Source organism: Procambarus clarkii, chromosome 29 (genome assembly GCF_040958095.1).
Source record: "Procambarus clarkii isolate CNS0578487 chromosome 29, FALCON_Pclarkii_2.0, whole genome shotgun sequence".
NCBI classification, from domain to species: domain Eukaryota; kingdom Metazoa; phylum Arthropoda; class Malacostraca; order Decapoda; family Cambaridae; genus Procambarus; species Procambarus clarkii.
The window spans coordinates 6,971,165-6,988,108 of NC_091178.1; the positions used below are offsets into that span (position 1 = coordinate 6,971,165).

At 46.9% G+C, this 16,944-nt stretch overlaps 2 protein-coding genes across 2 annotated transcripts in view; both read right to left on the bottom strand.

Annotated features, from left to right (window-relative positions):
• The window catches only part of LOC138369779 (succinate dehydrogenase assembly factor 2, mitochondrial-like), a 90,458-nt gene that overhangs the window by 33,023 nt on the left and 40,491 nt on the right, over positions 1-16,944 (bottom strand). The window lies entirely within an intron of this gene.
• LOC138369777 (uncharacterized) lies at positions 6,342-10,415 on the bottom strand. Its single transcript, XM_069333367.1, has 3 exons — positions 10,261-10,415; positions 8,693-8,881; positions 6,342-7,266 (listed from the first exon to the last, which is right to left on the bottom strand). The coding sequence occupies exons 1-3, from the start codon at positions 10,388-10,390 to the stop codon at positions 6,713-6,715; spliced, it is 873 nt and encodes a 290-aa protein (XP_069189468.1). The 5' UTR covers positions 10,391-10,415; the 3' UTR covers positions 6,342-6,712.

The window sequence follows — 16,944 nt, forward strand, 5'->3', positions numbered from 1 at the left end:
TACCTCTAACACACCACATACAAAAAGATGAAATAGAAACCTTATTAATCTAAGTCCAAAAAAGTTTCACAAACGTTCGAATTTGAATAGAAACCCAATACTTTTAAGTTTCGTTCAAGATCGAGGTCATTTGAGAGACTTGAGAATACAGGCTACATACACATAGAGCTCCTTACTTGTGACGTGGATACCAGCGGGCTACCTCAAGCACGTCTTCGTATACACCAACCACCTCAAGGGAGTTATGGAGTGTAAACTGGAGACAAGTGGAGGTGTTACCAGGTGTACAAGGTCAGGATGGGGCAGGTGAACAGGTGGGACATGGCAGATGAACACGCGGGGCATGGCAGGTGAACAGGTGGGGCATGGCGGCATGGCAGATGAACAGGTGGGACATGGCAGATGAACAGGTGGGGCATGGCAGGTGAACAAGTGAGGCATGACAGATGAACACAGTCTGCCAGCTACGACACGAGTCCTTCAGTGTTGGCGAAGCGTGTGAGCATCACAGCCTCAGTGACGCAACACCATTACGCCAGTATAAACCAGCAGCTCTACTGTCCAATGATGAACAACCAAGTCATTGAAACGAAACTTAGCAGGGGCCTTCTGCCGATGACTTGGCCACAGACATGGCCACACTTGGCGGACGGCGGGGGGTGTAAGCTTCAGGAAGGTGGGTGTAAGCTTCAGGAAGGTGGGGTGTAAGCTTCAGGAAGGTGGGTGTAAGTTTCAGGAAGGTGGGTGTAAGCTTCAGGAAGGTGGGGTGTAAGCTTCAGGAAGGTGGGTGTAAGCTTCAGGAAGGTGGGTGTAAGCTTCAGGAAGGTGGGTGTAAGCTTCAGGAAGGGGGGTGTAAGCTTCAGGAAGGGGGTTGTAAGCTTCTGGAAGGTGGGTGTAAGCTTCAGGAAGGGGGTGTAAGCTTCAGCAAGGTGGGTGTATAAGGAAGCAGCAGGAGGAGCAGCCTGGTACAACCCGCTGGTGAGGTATAAGGTACATTGTGAGTCATTAAAATATTGAGTACACTTCGCACAATTGAACACCAATTTAAACAAGAGCACAATTCGAGAGGAGAGACATGTAGCCAGTACAAAATACAGAATGCTGGAGTTAGGATACAGAAACAGGTACACACGGGAATCAAGGATACTTTTTGATTTGTTTAATTAAATGATGCCCCAATATTTTCACCTGGAAGAAAACGGATATACACACATTTACTTTCATGTGATATATATTTATGTGGAAGATTCGTACATAATGATAATGTTTTAAGCTGGGTACGTGCTAGCTTTGAGGATCATGACCAGTGTTTACTAGTCTGAAGATCCCGTCGTGATTACTAGCTTGGAGGATCACGTCCAATGTTTACTAGTCTGGAGGATCACGTCAATGTTTACTAGCTTGGAAGATCACGTCCAATGTTACTAGTCTGAAGGATCCCGTCGTGATTACTAGCTTGGAGGATCAGGTCCAATGTTTACTAGCCTGGTGGATCAGGTCCAATGTTACTAGCCTGGAGGATCACGTACGTCCAATGTTTACTAGCCTGGAGATCAAGTCCAATGTTTACTAGTCTGGAGGATCACGTCTAATAGAAACCTCACACATAACCGAGCCGCTCCACTACATCAACAGTATAACACTCATTAATGACCTCAGGGATTATCAATGATGTCAGGAGCAGCCATCCTGCCGATGCCTCCCACACCAGGAATTGATGGACGTCACTTGCACGACAAGAGATAAACACACCATAACTGTACAGGACTTAAAGTGAACAATAAATATTATGGTCCAAATAATAAGAGCCACATTCACTAGGTGGAGTATGGGTACTCGTGGGCAGGCGAAGACTACTGGCTCTCAACAACGATATCGATTGATTGATGAAGATTAAGCCACCCAAGAGGTGGCACGGGCATGAATAGCCGTAAGTGGTGGCCCTTTCGAGCCATTACCAGTATCAAGAGCTGATACTGGAGATCTGTGGAGGTGCAACTGCACCCTGCGTGACGGGAAATGTCTCCCGTGAACAACGATATCGGAGCTTAGCTCTTATATCTTCCACACTCACCTCGGCTTCACGCTCTGCATTCACTAAGGTTCTTCTACAGCGAAGGACATATTACAGTCACTGGTTTACCTTCTCTATTTTGGAGATGCAGAGAGCGAGTCTGGAAGTACGGGAAGCGGCCATGGCAGTTAGTCGCCGTCTGGAACTTCGACTGCCCACGTTGAGAACACCCGCTACTCTAACCACATTTCTATGCTATTATGTGTACTCAGGTGTAATGTGTGTGTGCGTGTGTGAAGGGATGGCGACACACCAGGAGAGGAGGAGGACCCTGGCGGCTAGAAGTAGTACTGGCAGACGACACAAGTCTTTCTCCTGGCAGTCGTAGTAGTTGTAGGCACGGAAGGAACTCTGAGCGAAGAGTCCCATGCATTTGCCTGAGCCGCTTGGCACTTCCTCGTTCCACGTGTCCTTGCTCATGTCCACCGCACTCCAGCCTGCAACAGCACACACTTCCTTCACAACTCATACCATATCAATAACTTCATTGCATCTACCAACATCAACACTTAAATATAATTAACACTATAGTCATCTTTAAATATTTTACTGTGTATAATCTTAGAATATTTTATTATGGCACTTTGAACATTTATTTGTTTATTATTTGTTAAATATTTGTTACTTGGCCAGATTATGGACAAACGCAGTGACAACAGTGTTGCAAGTGTTGTCAGTGGTGAAGGTGCTAGATGGTGTCAGGTGTGGAAGTGTTGTCAGTAGTGTTACCAACGGTGGTAGTTGGTAGAAGTGTTGTCAACGGTGGTGGTAGTGTTGCCAACGGTGGCTGCAGTGTTATCAGTAGTGTTGTCAACTGTGGAGGCAGTGTTGTCAGGAGTGCCAACAGTGCTAATGTTATTAACGGAGTTGACATTGGTTGGTACTAACTAGCCACTCCCGTCTGGATCCGTAATTAGCATAATGAAGACAATTTGTAGGCACTCTGACGTCACTAACCATGTAAGTGTTTTATATAAGAGGTGTTTGTATGCGTGCACACATGGATGTATGTGTTAATGTGACGTGTGCACACACGCGTCGGTGTGTGTGTGTGTGTGCGTATATTAAGACCTAACGTACACCCACATAAGCGCCTGTGTGCGTACATAATGACCTTTGTAGGGGAGACAAAAGGGGCTCGGCTAGGGGTGACCCTCAGAGAAGATATTATGATTTAGCGCAGACAGCAGTCCGCCCCACTCTCCCCCACGCCAGACAAAAAGGTCATATTCATGTTAGATGGAGCGGTAGATAGCTGCCTCGCCCCCCTATCTCTGGCACTCTCCTCGCCCGGCTGGTGCGGTGCGACTATCACCAGCCTCCTTGTTTATTACCCTTATATGTATAGTTAATATAAAATATATAAGTGAATCAGAACTGTTGTTGTTTTAGATTCAGCTACTGGGAACAAAAGTGGCAAGTAGCACGGGCTATGGTGAGCCCGTAGTGGATCTGCTGTCCGTAGTTGGACACGGTAGCTAATTAGCGTGGAATTGTGTCAGAATTTGTTCACGCGCTGACAAGGTCGATGTCTGTTTTGCCTCAGCTTGCATGCACGTCTGGACCTGGTGTTCACTGGCCATCCAGATGGCTAGTATCAGCCATCATACAACAGTGGGTCACATGCGTAGTGCTTTATCATACAACTAGTGGGTCATGCGCGTACTGTACATCTCATCTATCAAACAACTGTGGGGGTAATACGCAGCATACTGTATTGTCTGCCATACACCAGTGAGAAACAACCACTGTGAATCATCAAAATGTACAGCAGAAGGACATGTCACTAGTGCGTCATCTCATCTCATCTTCCAATAACGTTTTCCATATTGCGACTGAAAGATTGCATAGGCAAAATATTATCTTGGACAGGAACACAACAGTCTACCATCAGTTCTATTGAAGAATTAAAGAAAACGGGCATAGGTCAGAATAAATGGAAAACGAAGACAACTTAGCAAAGTATCCTGTGGACGCTCGTTCAACCCACTATTGGTACAACTCCTGGTGCACTTATCGACTAGGGGTCACAATGAACCTGGTAAATTATGTTCCGTTTTCCGGTTGACTCTTTGGGCGGTGGGTGTCCGGCGCCGGCTTGGCCAAGAGATGTCGGGAACTGGCGGGTTTTAATGGGCTCCAGGCATGCCCTCGGGGGCGTAGTGGGCGTCTGGCTCATGCTTCCCCGGAGGTCACTGGAAGGTGTTGCTGGGTTTTTGCTCGCTAGGATTAGATTATAATTTCGAAGAGGTTCCTTATTCTATCGTTTGGCTGCGACTTTGTTTGGCTACCCCGAGTTCACAAGACCCTGACGCTCTATCGTCTAGGGTCACTGGGTGCAGACAGGTAGTCTCCCAGTTAGTTTTCTGTGTAGGGTGGGACTCCGACTCTCGCCCAACTGTGGGACGCAAAACATCTGCCTAACAATGTGTTTAGCTGCCCCAAGTTACAGCAGCTTCCCGCCAACCCAACAGGCGACGTGTATATTACCGCAAGGCCTTGTATTTTACCCTGCACGGGAAAACGGGATATATGGAACACTTGGGCTGTCGTAGGCCCTAAATCAACAACAAAGTAATGTGCCCTAGGCCTAATATAGCATGCATATTACTATTTTAAGCCTACGAATGCTCATATTAGTCCCAACATAAGTTACATTAAGGTTAAAATAGGATAAGATGTTTTTCGTGAACATATTTATAAATATTTTCAATGGGACAAAAGGTGTCTTAGCTCAATCATTGCAATCGACTCACAACCGAATAATCACAGGTTTAATTCATACGCAAGACGGAGACGTTTGAGCATATTTCTTCTCACATGCCTCTTTTTGCTTTTTAGAGAAGCCTCTATTCACACAGCAGTAAACAGGTGCCTGGGGGGGTCAGGCTACTGTTGTGGGCTACATCCTAGTGAAGGTCCGTCGCTAGCCTAGGTTGATCTCGATACGCCTTAACATGAGTCCTGTCCCGTGTGTGGGGAACCATTGACGTCTCAACAGCTATAGGACTATCTCAGCATAACACACAGAAATCACAATACCGTGATGCATCATATGAACAAATTAACCATGTCGTAGCTCAGTCGATTAAGGCAGCATCTGGGATGCTTTCGGACACAGGTTGGAATCCTCGTCACGGCCCTTGTGGATTTGTTTATCTCATCATAGGCTGGAGTGCATTATCTATTACACTTCCGTTATGGAGCGCCAGCTTCCTGTGGTGTCAAGGGCTGCATACTCTGATCACCTGGATGACACCAAGCATGGCTTAATTAGTGATGCCTTAAAGATAGGTTTGATTCTTCTTGATGGGGTGTCGAACGTACAGTGTCAACTAAATCCAAAGATTAGAATAGTGAACTTAGCGGCACCAATTACTTTATTACGGAGCTAGAACAAATGTACCAATTTGTGAAGGTATTATTAAGAGGAGACGAGGAGTGACTGAGACCAGCGCGCAGTAGCTATTTCATAATGAGATAATTACTCTGACGTGAGATAAACTCTGACCTCTGACGTCTGTTGCTGGGACAACACTTAAAGAGTCTTGGGGTTTACTTGTAGCTCACTGCAACTAATACACATGTATACTAAAAATAAAGAATTAACAGGCGATGAATACGTATGATCTTTATGTTGTTCAATACCCCGCCACGCACCACCAGAGGCCTGCTAAATAGGCCCTTCGGAGGCCGCCATGCCCACCGGGGGCCACCAGGAGCCACCAGGGGGCCACCAGGGGGCCACTGGGGGCCACCGGGGTACCAAGCATGTAACTGCGCCATAAGCTCCTCGATATGCAGTCTGGATTAACAATTCATGACATTAATCATGATTTTCATGACAATGAAAGTTTAGTTAATGGAAGGTTCAAGGCTAAATGTAAATTCATATAAGAAAACTAATCCTTCAACAGATATGCAAATCCTGATGTTATTGTAATGCCGACTCTGATTATATCAGCAGTTGTCTATTAATTTATATTTAACATTTAACATTTCCAGGGTCACCCTCCCCCCCCCCTTCCCACTCCCCACTAATCTGGGATTCAAGGATCAGCTGAGATAAGTTCTGGCGGGAAGCCTCAATTCACAGTATTTGCTGTTTTGCCAAGCCCCGCTGACCTTTAATGGCATTAAAATAAATAATAATAATAATAATAATAATAATAATAATAATAATAAAATAATCAGAGCACATAGTAGAATATGAATTAATAAGTATATGGAAGAGCATATGTTAGCGAGCACATTGGCGCCAAGACTTGCGACATTTTATGAAGCAAATGCTTCATATGTTCGAACAGATGAACCAGAACGTAGCACAGCCAGCGTAGTCCCTTTCGTACATTGCTGTGTAGTTCTCTATAAATGAATCATGAAACAAATTAGAGCAAAAAGGAAACAGCGTTTGTAGATGTACGCAAGACGTGGGTTGGTGGGGTGTGGCCTCCGCGGGCGCCAGGACCAATAACAAAGCCCCAAGCCAGATGCATGCAGGCAAGACGGGCCGTGATTGGTCTCCCGTCTGTGACGTCAATTAGTCTCCGCTTTATTACAGGGTTAGCTTAGGGTTAAGTTAGTGTGGTTTAGATAAGTCAAGCTAGAATTCTGGGTAGGGTCAGGGGAGACGTGTTTTTATTGCTCAAGTGCTGCATGGCATGATGTGCAGGAAATACTATGTGACAAGAGAAGCCATCGTGGGTTGTGACAAGAGAAGCCATCGTGAGTTGTGACAAGAGAAGCCATCGTGGGTTGTGACAAGAGAAGCCATCGTGGGTTGTGACAAGAGAAGCCATCGTGGGTTGTGACAAGAGAAGCCATCGTGGGTTGTGACAAGAGAAGCCATCGTGGGTTGTGACAAGAGAAGCCATCGTGGGTTGTGACAAGAGAAGCCATCGTGGGTTGTGACAATAACAAACAACAAATTATCAGGAGAAAGTGCAAGATGAGCACAAGTATACTACACAGCACATGGAGGGGATATGAGGACAAAGAACTGGAATAAGAGAGAGGGAAGGAACGGTGCCCAACCACTTGGACCGAGGCGGACGGAACGACACTCTCCGGACCAGTGCAAGTGGCTGGGGTAAGCCAAGCCAGCGTGGGTGTACTGACCTGAGGACCTGAAGACCAGACCCAGGAACCATCGTCGCGCTGGGAGGCGCCCACCCACAGGTACTCAGGAGGTTCTGGGGACCAGGAGAACAAGTCATAACTCCACACTGTGTAGGTACAATGTATACACTGTATATACACATAGAGTATGGCTCTGTATATAGAGTATGGCTCTGAATACACACAGTATGGCTCTGTATATACACAGAGTATGGCTCTGTATATACACTAAAAGCTTTTGTTTTTACACGTGTTTATTTTTATATCAGTTAATGCTTCAGCTGCAAGGGATTAAAGAAACCCAGTACGAAGACTAATCTTTAATGTCAACGACAGAACTAAGGCTAACTCTTGATATTATTAAGTCTCAACTGAACAATGTCGTCGTACACTGCGTATGAAGAATAAATACTAGTGCAGTCCTAATACTTATCATTTTTGTTTAATAAATACCATAGTTTCGTACTCTATCCTAATTCCTTGCTGAAGTACTGTTTACGACGGGGGGTTGCTGGACCAGACTTTAGTGACGGGAGGTTGCTGGACCAGTCTTTAGTGACGGGAGGTTGCTGGGACCTGTCTTTAGTGACGGGAGGTTGCTGGACCAGTCTTTAGTGACGGGAGGTTGCTGGACCTGTCTATAGTGACGGGAGGTTGCTGGACCAGTCTTTAGTGACGGAAGGTTGCTGGACCAGTCTTTAGTGACGGGAGGTTGCTGGACCTGTCTTTAGTAACGGGAGGTTGCTGGACCTGTCTTTAGTGACGGGAGGTTGCTGGACCTGTCTTTAGTGACGGGAGGTTGCTGGACCAGTCTTTAGTGACGGGAGTTTGCTGGACCAGTCTTTAGTGTCGGGAGGTTGCTGGGACCTGTCTTTAGTGACGGGAGGTTGCTGGACCAGTCTTTAGTGACGGGAGGTTGCTGGACCAGTCTTTAGTGACGGGAGGTTGCTGGACCAGTCTTTAGTGACGGGAGGTTGCTGGGACCTGTCTTTAGTGACGGGAGGTTGCTGGACCAGTCTTTAGTGACGGGAGGTTGCTGGACCAGTCTTTAGTGACGGGAGGTTGCTGGACCTGTCTTTAGTGACGGGGGTTGCTGGACCAGTCTTTAGTGACGGGAGGTTGCTGGACCAGTCTTTAGTGACGGGAGGTTGCTGGACCAGTCTTTAGTGACGGGAGGTTGCTGGACCAGTCTTTAGTGACGGGAGGTTGCTGGACCTGTCTTTAGTGACGGGTGGTTGCTGGACCTGTCTTTAGTGACGGGAGGTTGCTGGACCAGCTAAACTCACCTAAGACGGTAGTGAGGCGGTGACAACAAGGTACACAACAGCTACACCAAGCTTGGAGGGACTACTTACTCTCCACGTTATTTAAGATGTGACTACTGTGACTACCCATCTTGAATAACCTGAGGGGGTTTTGAAGCCATCTTTTTGGACTGGTTTACCCACCTTAGAGGCAGTAGAGACCGTGTGAGGGCAGGTTGAGCTCTGGGTCACCCACCTGGGATAGATGCGAGGTACACTCTGAGGGCGGGCAGGCTGTGGGGGGAGGCTAGGTCGCCTCCTAGCTTGCCGCAGTCCCTGCGGGCGTCCTCCCAACCTAGCAAATCATGAGCAGCAAGGTAGAAGCACTCGCCATCCACCTTGACGAAGGGCTGTGGGCAAGACGAGTACGCTGCTGCCGCCCACTCTGGGGAAGGAAGGTGAAGGGTCAGTACCTGGCGGGCTCTTCACGCGTACTCATGCCACTTCTCTAAACAACTATATGTTTAACACTTCTCTCACCCTGTCCATGGAGGACAGAAGAAAATGTATATATGCTGGTTAGCATTGTAAATGTGTGGCCACGTCTGCGGTAGAAAATAATAATAATAAAAAAAAAATTCTCTAAACGCGAACCTCTTTTTGGAAAGGCATAAGGAAGTGCAGCAAGATGACTGATGGAAACATCACTGGCAATGTTAAAGAAATGAATGAAAACAGTTGAAGATGAAAATAGAAGTAAGGGGTGAGAATACTTTGAAATGGATGGAGGTGAGGTAGAAGTAGATTATAGAAGTAGATATATCTATGGACACGTTGAGGCTGAAGCGTGGGAGAGCTGTATGTGGTACAGTATATGCAGAAATGGTACACTGAAGAATAAATATTTTGCCAGCAGGAGGAAGAAATTAACATAATACCAAATCCCCTGAAAGACAGAGAGATCTGATATAACTACCATATCAATAATAAGAACATAGTAAATGTCAACGTTGTAGTGTCATCTCCATAACAAGTGGGAGAGCCCCAAGGACGACCCAGGAGTCTCGGGAGGAGTATGTTACACCACTGAGGTGAAGGAGGTGGGCTTCGTGGAGCAAGAGGCTCTGTACGTTACATTTTGTCGACGTGGAAAAATAATATAATTTAATTTTATAATTAATGTAAAATATATATAATTAGTCTCATTTATAATGATTTAAAAAGAGAGGAATTTTGAAGTGATGAGTCCGTATGGTGTTGGTTGACTTTGACTAAAAGTCTAAATAGCTATGATGCAGTATGTAGCCAGCATAGCCCTGCTCTAGTTTCCAGATTAACTTCATATTATATATATATATATATATATATATATATATATATATATATATATATATATATATATAATATATATATATATATATATATATATATATATATATATTCCATTCACTAAGGCACTTGGAGACTTGAACCGGCGACCCCACGAGCGTGAGGCAGAGGCTCAATCGATTTTGCTATGAGTAGTCTTAATAATCAAAGATTTCAGAAGCAACTAACCGCCGCCCAGTTGAAATTTTCAACATTCCCTGACTACTGAGAAATTTCAGCTGGGCAGCGGTAAATTGCTTCAGGAATCTTTCCTTATTAAGACTACTCATAGCAAAGTTGATAGAGCTTCTGCCTCACGTTCGTGGGGTCGCCGGTTGGAAGGAAGTGAAGTGCTGACGCCTCTAAATTAAAAGATTACTGAGATGGTTTGATGATGCGCAAGGAAGAGATGATCATCTCAGCCTGCCTGGAGTACCCCTACTGGAGGCTGCTTACCCTGCTGTTGGTCGCCCTGCTCGCTCAAGTCGTGGCGGCCCTCTTCCAACACTTCCAGACGGGCGTTCAAGTTCTTGAAGCGACCCAGCTCCTCCATCACCGTCGTCATCTGCGCTTTGCACGTCTGCATGTCGTCCTGAAGCACACAATACCACAGTTACAGTCATAGCAAAATTACAGCGAATTTATACTGATTCACTACATAAATACCGTTCCTTCACCCGGTCCTCATATCCCAGCACTAGGTACATACTACCTCTTATTCCTCATATCCCAGCTCCTTGTCCTCATATCCCAGCTCCTTGTCTTCATATCCCAGTTCCTTGTCCTCATATCCCAGTTCCTTGTCCTCATATCCCAGCTCCTTGTCCTCATATCCCAGCTCCTTGTCCTCATATCCCAGCTCCTTGTCTTCATATCCCAGCTCCTTGTCCTCATATCCCAGTTCCTTGTCCTCATATCCCAGCTCCTTGTCCTCATATCCCAGCTCCTTGTCCTCATATCCCAGTTCCTTGTCCTCATATCCCAGCTCCTTGTCCTCATATCCCAGTTCCTTGTCCTCATATCCCAGTTCCTTGTCCTCATATCCCAGTTCCTTGTCCTCATATCCCTTCCAAGTGGCATTACAGTCATACTGACTTAGTACATTATCCTGACAATTTCATTTCCTTTCATTACCTAAATAAAAGTCACAGTGTGATAACTGTAGGGGGCTTGATACTGTTCTGCAGTGTTCTGATAGTTAAGACTGTTGTGGTTTGCATACTGTGTGGCCAGCATACCAGGGAGGGTTGGGAGCACACTGTTAAGAGTTTGGGTCTTGGGGTCTGAGCTCACAAGTTGAGACATATTTCCTAGCCTAGTACGCAAAATGTTTCCTGCCAAATTATTTCTGCCCGAAACGCTGCGCGTACTAGTGGCTTTACAAGAATGTAATTACTATGCTATGTATCCTCACAATCCCAATGTACCTTCTTGTATATATATATATATATAAATAAATAAATAAAATAAATAAATAAATATAATAACTCCAGACTAATGCAGTAACACCTTGTTAATATTTTGCTGACAGCGTTGGATCAGTCAAACAGTACAGCGCTAAAACAATGGTACAAACATGTAAGAACATAAGAACATAAGAACAATGTAACTGCAGAAGGCCTATTGGCCCATACGAGGCAGCTCCGTTCTATAACCACCCAATCCCATGTAGGAGGCGGGCAGTACGCCCTGCCGTTACTACTAGGTTAAGTACTGTTAGGTAAGCACACACATCGTCTACGGCTCAGGACAAACGCCTTAAGACGTCGCTCGCAGGTGCAAGAGGTTCGCCAGCCACTACAACACACCTGCTGCAATATTTATCATAGAAACTTATTGAACTGGAACGCATTAAAATAATTATGAAATGTAGACTAGTGTGAAATAGGGCCCAAAAGCTTTAGACGAGAACAAAATTACAGATGGAGTGAGAATATTTTGTTTGTTTGTCCAAGGCTGGAGATCAGACACTTGAGGCTAGTCTCACTAAACTTTGTAGGGAGACTGGTCTGGGGTACCAGACGTACATAGGCTGGTCGGAGGCATATAGGGGAAGAGGATGAGAGGGGAGGGAAGAAGAAGCGGACCATAGAGAGGGGGACGACAGGGAAAGGGGAAGATGGGATAAAAAGAGGAATAGGAGACCGAGTGCAGCCGGGTACCTCTTATATATATATATATATATATATATATATATATATATATATATATATATATATATATATATATATATATATATATATATATATATGTGTGTGTGTGTGTGTGTGTGTGTGTGTGTGTACTCACCTAATTGTACTCACCTAATTGTGCTTGCGGGGGTTGAGCTCTGGCTCTTTGGTCCCGCCTCTCAACCGTCAATCAACTGGTGTACAGATTCCTGAGCCTATTGGGCTCTATCATATCTACATTTGAAACTGTGAATGGAGTCAGCCTCCACCACATCACTTCCTAATGCATTCCATTTGCTAACTACTCTGACACTGAAAAAGTTCTTTCTAACGTCTCTGTGGCTCATTTGGGTACTCAGCTTCCACCTGTGTCCCCTTGTTCGCGTCCCACCAGTGTTGAAAAGTTCGTCCTTGTTTACCCGGTCGATTCCCCTGAGGATTTTGTAGGTTGTGATCATGTCCCCCCTTACTCTTCTGTCTTCCAGTGTCGTGAGGTGCATTTCCCGCAGCCTTTCCTCATAACTCATGCCTCTTAGTTCTGGGACTAGTCTAGTAGCATACCTTTGGACTTTTTCCAGCTTCGTCTTGTGCTTGACAAGGTACGGGCTCCATGCTGGGGCCGCATACTCCAGGATTGGTCTTACATATGTGGTGTACAAGATTCTGAATGATTCCTTACACAGGTTCCTGAACGCCGTTCTGATGTTAGCCAGCCTCGCATATGCCGCAGACGTTATTCTCTTTATGTGGGCTTCAGGAGACAGGTTTGGTGTGATATCAACTCCTAGATCTTTCTCTCTGTCTGTTTCATTAAGTACTTCATCTCCTATTCTGTATCCTGTGCCTGGCCTCCTGTTTCCACTGCCTAGTTTCATTACTTTGCATTTACTCGGGTTGAACTTCAACAGCCATTTGTTGGACCATTCACTCAGTCTATCCAGGTCATCTTGTAGCCTCCTACTATCATCCTCTGTTTCAATCCTCCTCATAATTTTTGCATCGTCGGCAAACATTGAGAGGAACGAATCTATACCCTCTGGGAGATCATTTACATATACCAGAAACAGTATAGGTCCAAGGACTGACCCCTGCGGGACTCCACTTGTGACGTCTCGCCAATCTGAGACCTCACCCCTCACACAGACTCGTTGTCTCCTGTTGCTTAGGTATTCCTCTATCCACCGGAGTACCTTCCCTCTCACTCCAGCCTGCATCTCCAACTTTCGCACTAGCCTCTTGTGTGGCACTGTATCAAAGGCTTTCTGACAATCCAAAAATATGCAGTCTGCCCACCCTTCTCTTTCTTGCCTTATTTTTGTTGCCTGGTCGTAGAATTCAAGTAACCCTGTGAGGCAGGACCTGCCATCCCTGAACCCATGTTGATGCTGTGTTACAAAGTTCCTTCGCTCCAGATGCTCCACTAGTTTTTTTCGCACAATCTTCTCCATCAGCTTGCATGGTATGCAGGTTAGGGACACTGGCCTGTAGTTCAGTGCCTCCTGTCTATCCCCTTTCTTGTATATCGGGACTACGTTAGCTGCTTTCCAAATATCTGGCAGTTCCCCTGTTGCCAGTGATTTGTTATACACTATGGAGAGTGGTAGGCTCAGTTCTCTTGCTCCTTCCTTTAGAACCCAAGGGGAGATTCCATCTGGGCCTATAGCCTTCGTCACGTCCAACTCTAGTAAACACTTCCTTACTTCCCCACTGGTAATCTCAAACTCTTCCAGTGGTTCCTGGTTAGCTATTCCCTCACTTACCTCTGGAATTTCTCCTTGTTCTAAGGTGAAGACCTCCTGGAATTTCTTATTCAATTCCTCACACACTTCCTTGTCATTTGTAGTGAATCCTTCCGCCCCTATCCTTAATCTCATAACCTGTTCCTTTACTGTTGTTTTTCTCCTAATGTGGCTATGCAACAATTTAGGCTGAGTCTTTGCCTTGCTTGCGATGTCATTTTCGTATTGTCTTTCTGCCTCTCTTCTCATCCTGACATATTCATTCCTGGCATTCTGGTATCTTTCTCTGCTCTCCAGTGTCCTGTTATTCCTATAGTTTCTCCATGCCCTTTTACTTTGCTGCTTAGCTAGCCTACATCTTTGATTAAACCATGGGTTTCTCATCTTCATTTCTCTGTTTTCCTTTTGGACTGGGACAAACTTGTTTGCTGCGTCCTTGCACTTCTGCGTGATGTAATCCATCATATCTTGGGCCGTCTTTCCCCTGAGCTCTGTTTCCCATGCTATATCTGTTAGGAATTTTCTTATCCCCTCATAGTTTCCCTTTCGGTATGCTAACCTTTTGGTTTCGGTATCCCTCCTCGAGTTCAATAACCCTTCTTCAATCAAGTACTCAAACACCAGTACACTGTGGTCGCTCATTCCTACTGGGTCCTCAAAACCGATTTCTCTTATGTCGGAGTCGTTCAGAGTGAAGACTAGGTCGAGTCTCGCTGGTTCGTCATTGCCTCTCATCCTTGTGGGTTCTCCGACATGCTGCGTTAAAAAGTTGCTTGTCACCACCTCCAATAGTTTGGCTCTCCACGTATCCTCGCCTCCATGCGGTTCCTTGTTCTCCCAGTCAATCTTTCCGTGATTGAAGTCGCCCATGATGAGCAGGTGGGATCTATTTCTACAGGCAGCAGAGGCTGCCCTCTCAATTATAGTGTTAACTGCCTTGTTGTTGTTTTCATACTCTTGACTGGGTCTCCTGTCATTTGGTGGAGGGTTGTATATTACTGCTACTACTATTCTTGGTCCTCCCATTGTTATGGTGCCTGCTATGTAGTCTCTGAACTCCTCACAGCCCGGGATGGCCATCTCCTTAAAACTCCATTCCCTTCTCATGAGTAGGGCCACTCCGCCTCCTCCTCTACCTTCCCTCTCTTTCCTTATTACTGTATACTCCTGGGGAAACACGGCATTCGTTATGATTCCAGAGAGTTTTGTTTCAGTGAGTCCGATTACATCTGGGTTAACTTCTTGTGCTCTTTCCCTTAGTTCACTTGTCTTGCTTGTGATCCCATCTATGTTCGAGTACATCACCCTGAAACTGACTCTCTTCTGCTTCTTTTCTGGGGGGGACCTTTGGGATCTGGGGTGAGTGGGAGCTGGGGGGACCTGGCACGGGGGGATTGGTGGAGGAGGGAGGGCTTGGGGTGGTGGGGAGAGGGGGAGGGTACAGGGGGTGGATAAGAGGGGGAGGGTACAGGGGGTGGATAAGAGGGGGAGGGTACAGGGGGTGGATAAGAGGGGGAGGGTACAGGGGGTGGGTAAGAGAGGGAGGGTTGGGGAAGCATGGGGGGAGGAGAGGCTGTGGGGGATAGGGGAGATGGGGGGGCTTGGGGGGAGAGAAAAGGGTGGAGGGCTTGGGGGGCGTGGGGGAAAAGGGAGGGCTGAGGTGGGTGAGGAAGAGGGGAGGGTTTAGGGGAGTGGGGGAGAGGGGAAGACTTAGGTGGGGTGGGGGAGAGTGGGGGGCTTAGGGGGGAGGGGGAGAAGGGAGGGCATGGGGGTGGGAGAGACGGGAAGGCATGTGGGAGAAGGGAGGGCATGGGGGATGGGGGAGAAGGGAGGTCCTGGGGAGAGGGGTGAGGGGGAGAAGGGGGGTGAGTGGGGGGGGGGGGTGGGTGGGGGGAGGGTGCCCTAGGTGGGTACTTAGTGGGGGGCTGACAGGGGATGGGGCAGGTTGGGTGTCTGTTGGGTAGAATTTGGGGGTGGTGCCCCAATCCCTGTGGCTGTTGCACTGTTTGAGGAGGGTTCTCCACTTCCCTCTGGGATTGTAGGGTTCTGGGTTGTGGTACTCTGATTTCCTTCTCTCTCCCTGCGCTCCTTCCTCGCGTCTGCTGTCCGTATTCTCTCTTCCCTTGTCATATCCCTCTGCAGGAATATTTTCTTGAACTTCTCTACACCTTTTAGACAACACTTCCTTGCTAGCAGTTCCTCTTTCGCGATTTCGCTCATGAAAACCACCTTTATCATTCGGTCTCTGTCCTTGTTGTACTTTCCAAGCCTGAAAACCTTTTCAACATTTCGCTCAGCTCCCTCCATCCTTACCTCTTTAAGGATCTCTTTAATCATGTTTTTGTCCTTGTCTCTCCGCTCCTTTGGTCTGGTCCCTGTTTGTTCTTCAATGCCTGCTACTACTACTGCTCTATTTCTCTCTATCAGCCGGCTAGTACATCTAGCTGCTTCCTGAGAGGAAGCCACTTCCATGGCAACTTCCTTAACCGCAGACCTAGCTTCAGGGCTCTTTTTAAGCATTTCAGCAAATGAGATCTGGGTTGTGGTGGTCCCCTCCACAGTAGCATTCCCATCTCCCTGGGGTACGGTTTGTGCCTGGTATTGTGGAAGAGTCTCCTTTAGGTATCTTATCTCCTCCTTTGCTGCCCTTAAATCATCTTGCAGGTTGGCTACTGTCTCCCTCATTACCCTCAGTCCTTCACTGAATTCATTCTGCATTTGCTGGAGTACTTCCTTCATCCAGGCTTCCTGTTCCATCCCATCCTCTGTGTTTGTTCCAGTTGTGAATTTCCTGCGTTTGGCAGTCAGAGTTCGTCTCCCTTCCATGATTTCCCTATGAGTGTGTGTGTGTGTGTGAGAGAGAGAGAGAGAGAGAGAGAGAGAGAGAGAGAGAGAGAGAGAGAGAGAGAGAGAGAGAGAGAGAGAGAGAGACAGACACAGAGAGAGAGAGGGGGGAGGGAGAGAGAGGGGGGGGAGAGAGAGAGAGGGGGGAGGAAGAGAGGAGGGGGAGGAAGAGAGAGGGGGTGGGAGCGAGAGAGGGGAGGGAGAGAGAGGGGGGGAGGAAGAGAGAGAGGGGGAGGAAGAGAGAGAGGGGTGGGAGCGAGAGAGGGGAGGGAGAGAGAGAGGGGAGGGAGAGAGAGAGGGGAGGGAGAGAGGGGGTGAGGGAGAGAGAGGGGGAGGGGGAGAGAGAGAGGGGGGGAGAGAGAGGGAGGGGGAGAGGAGAGGGGGAA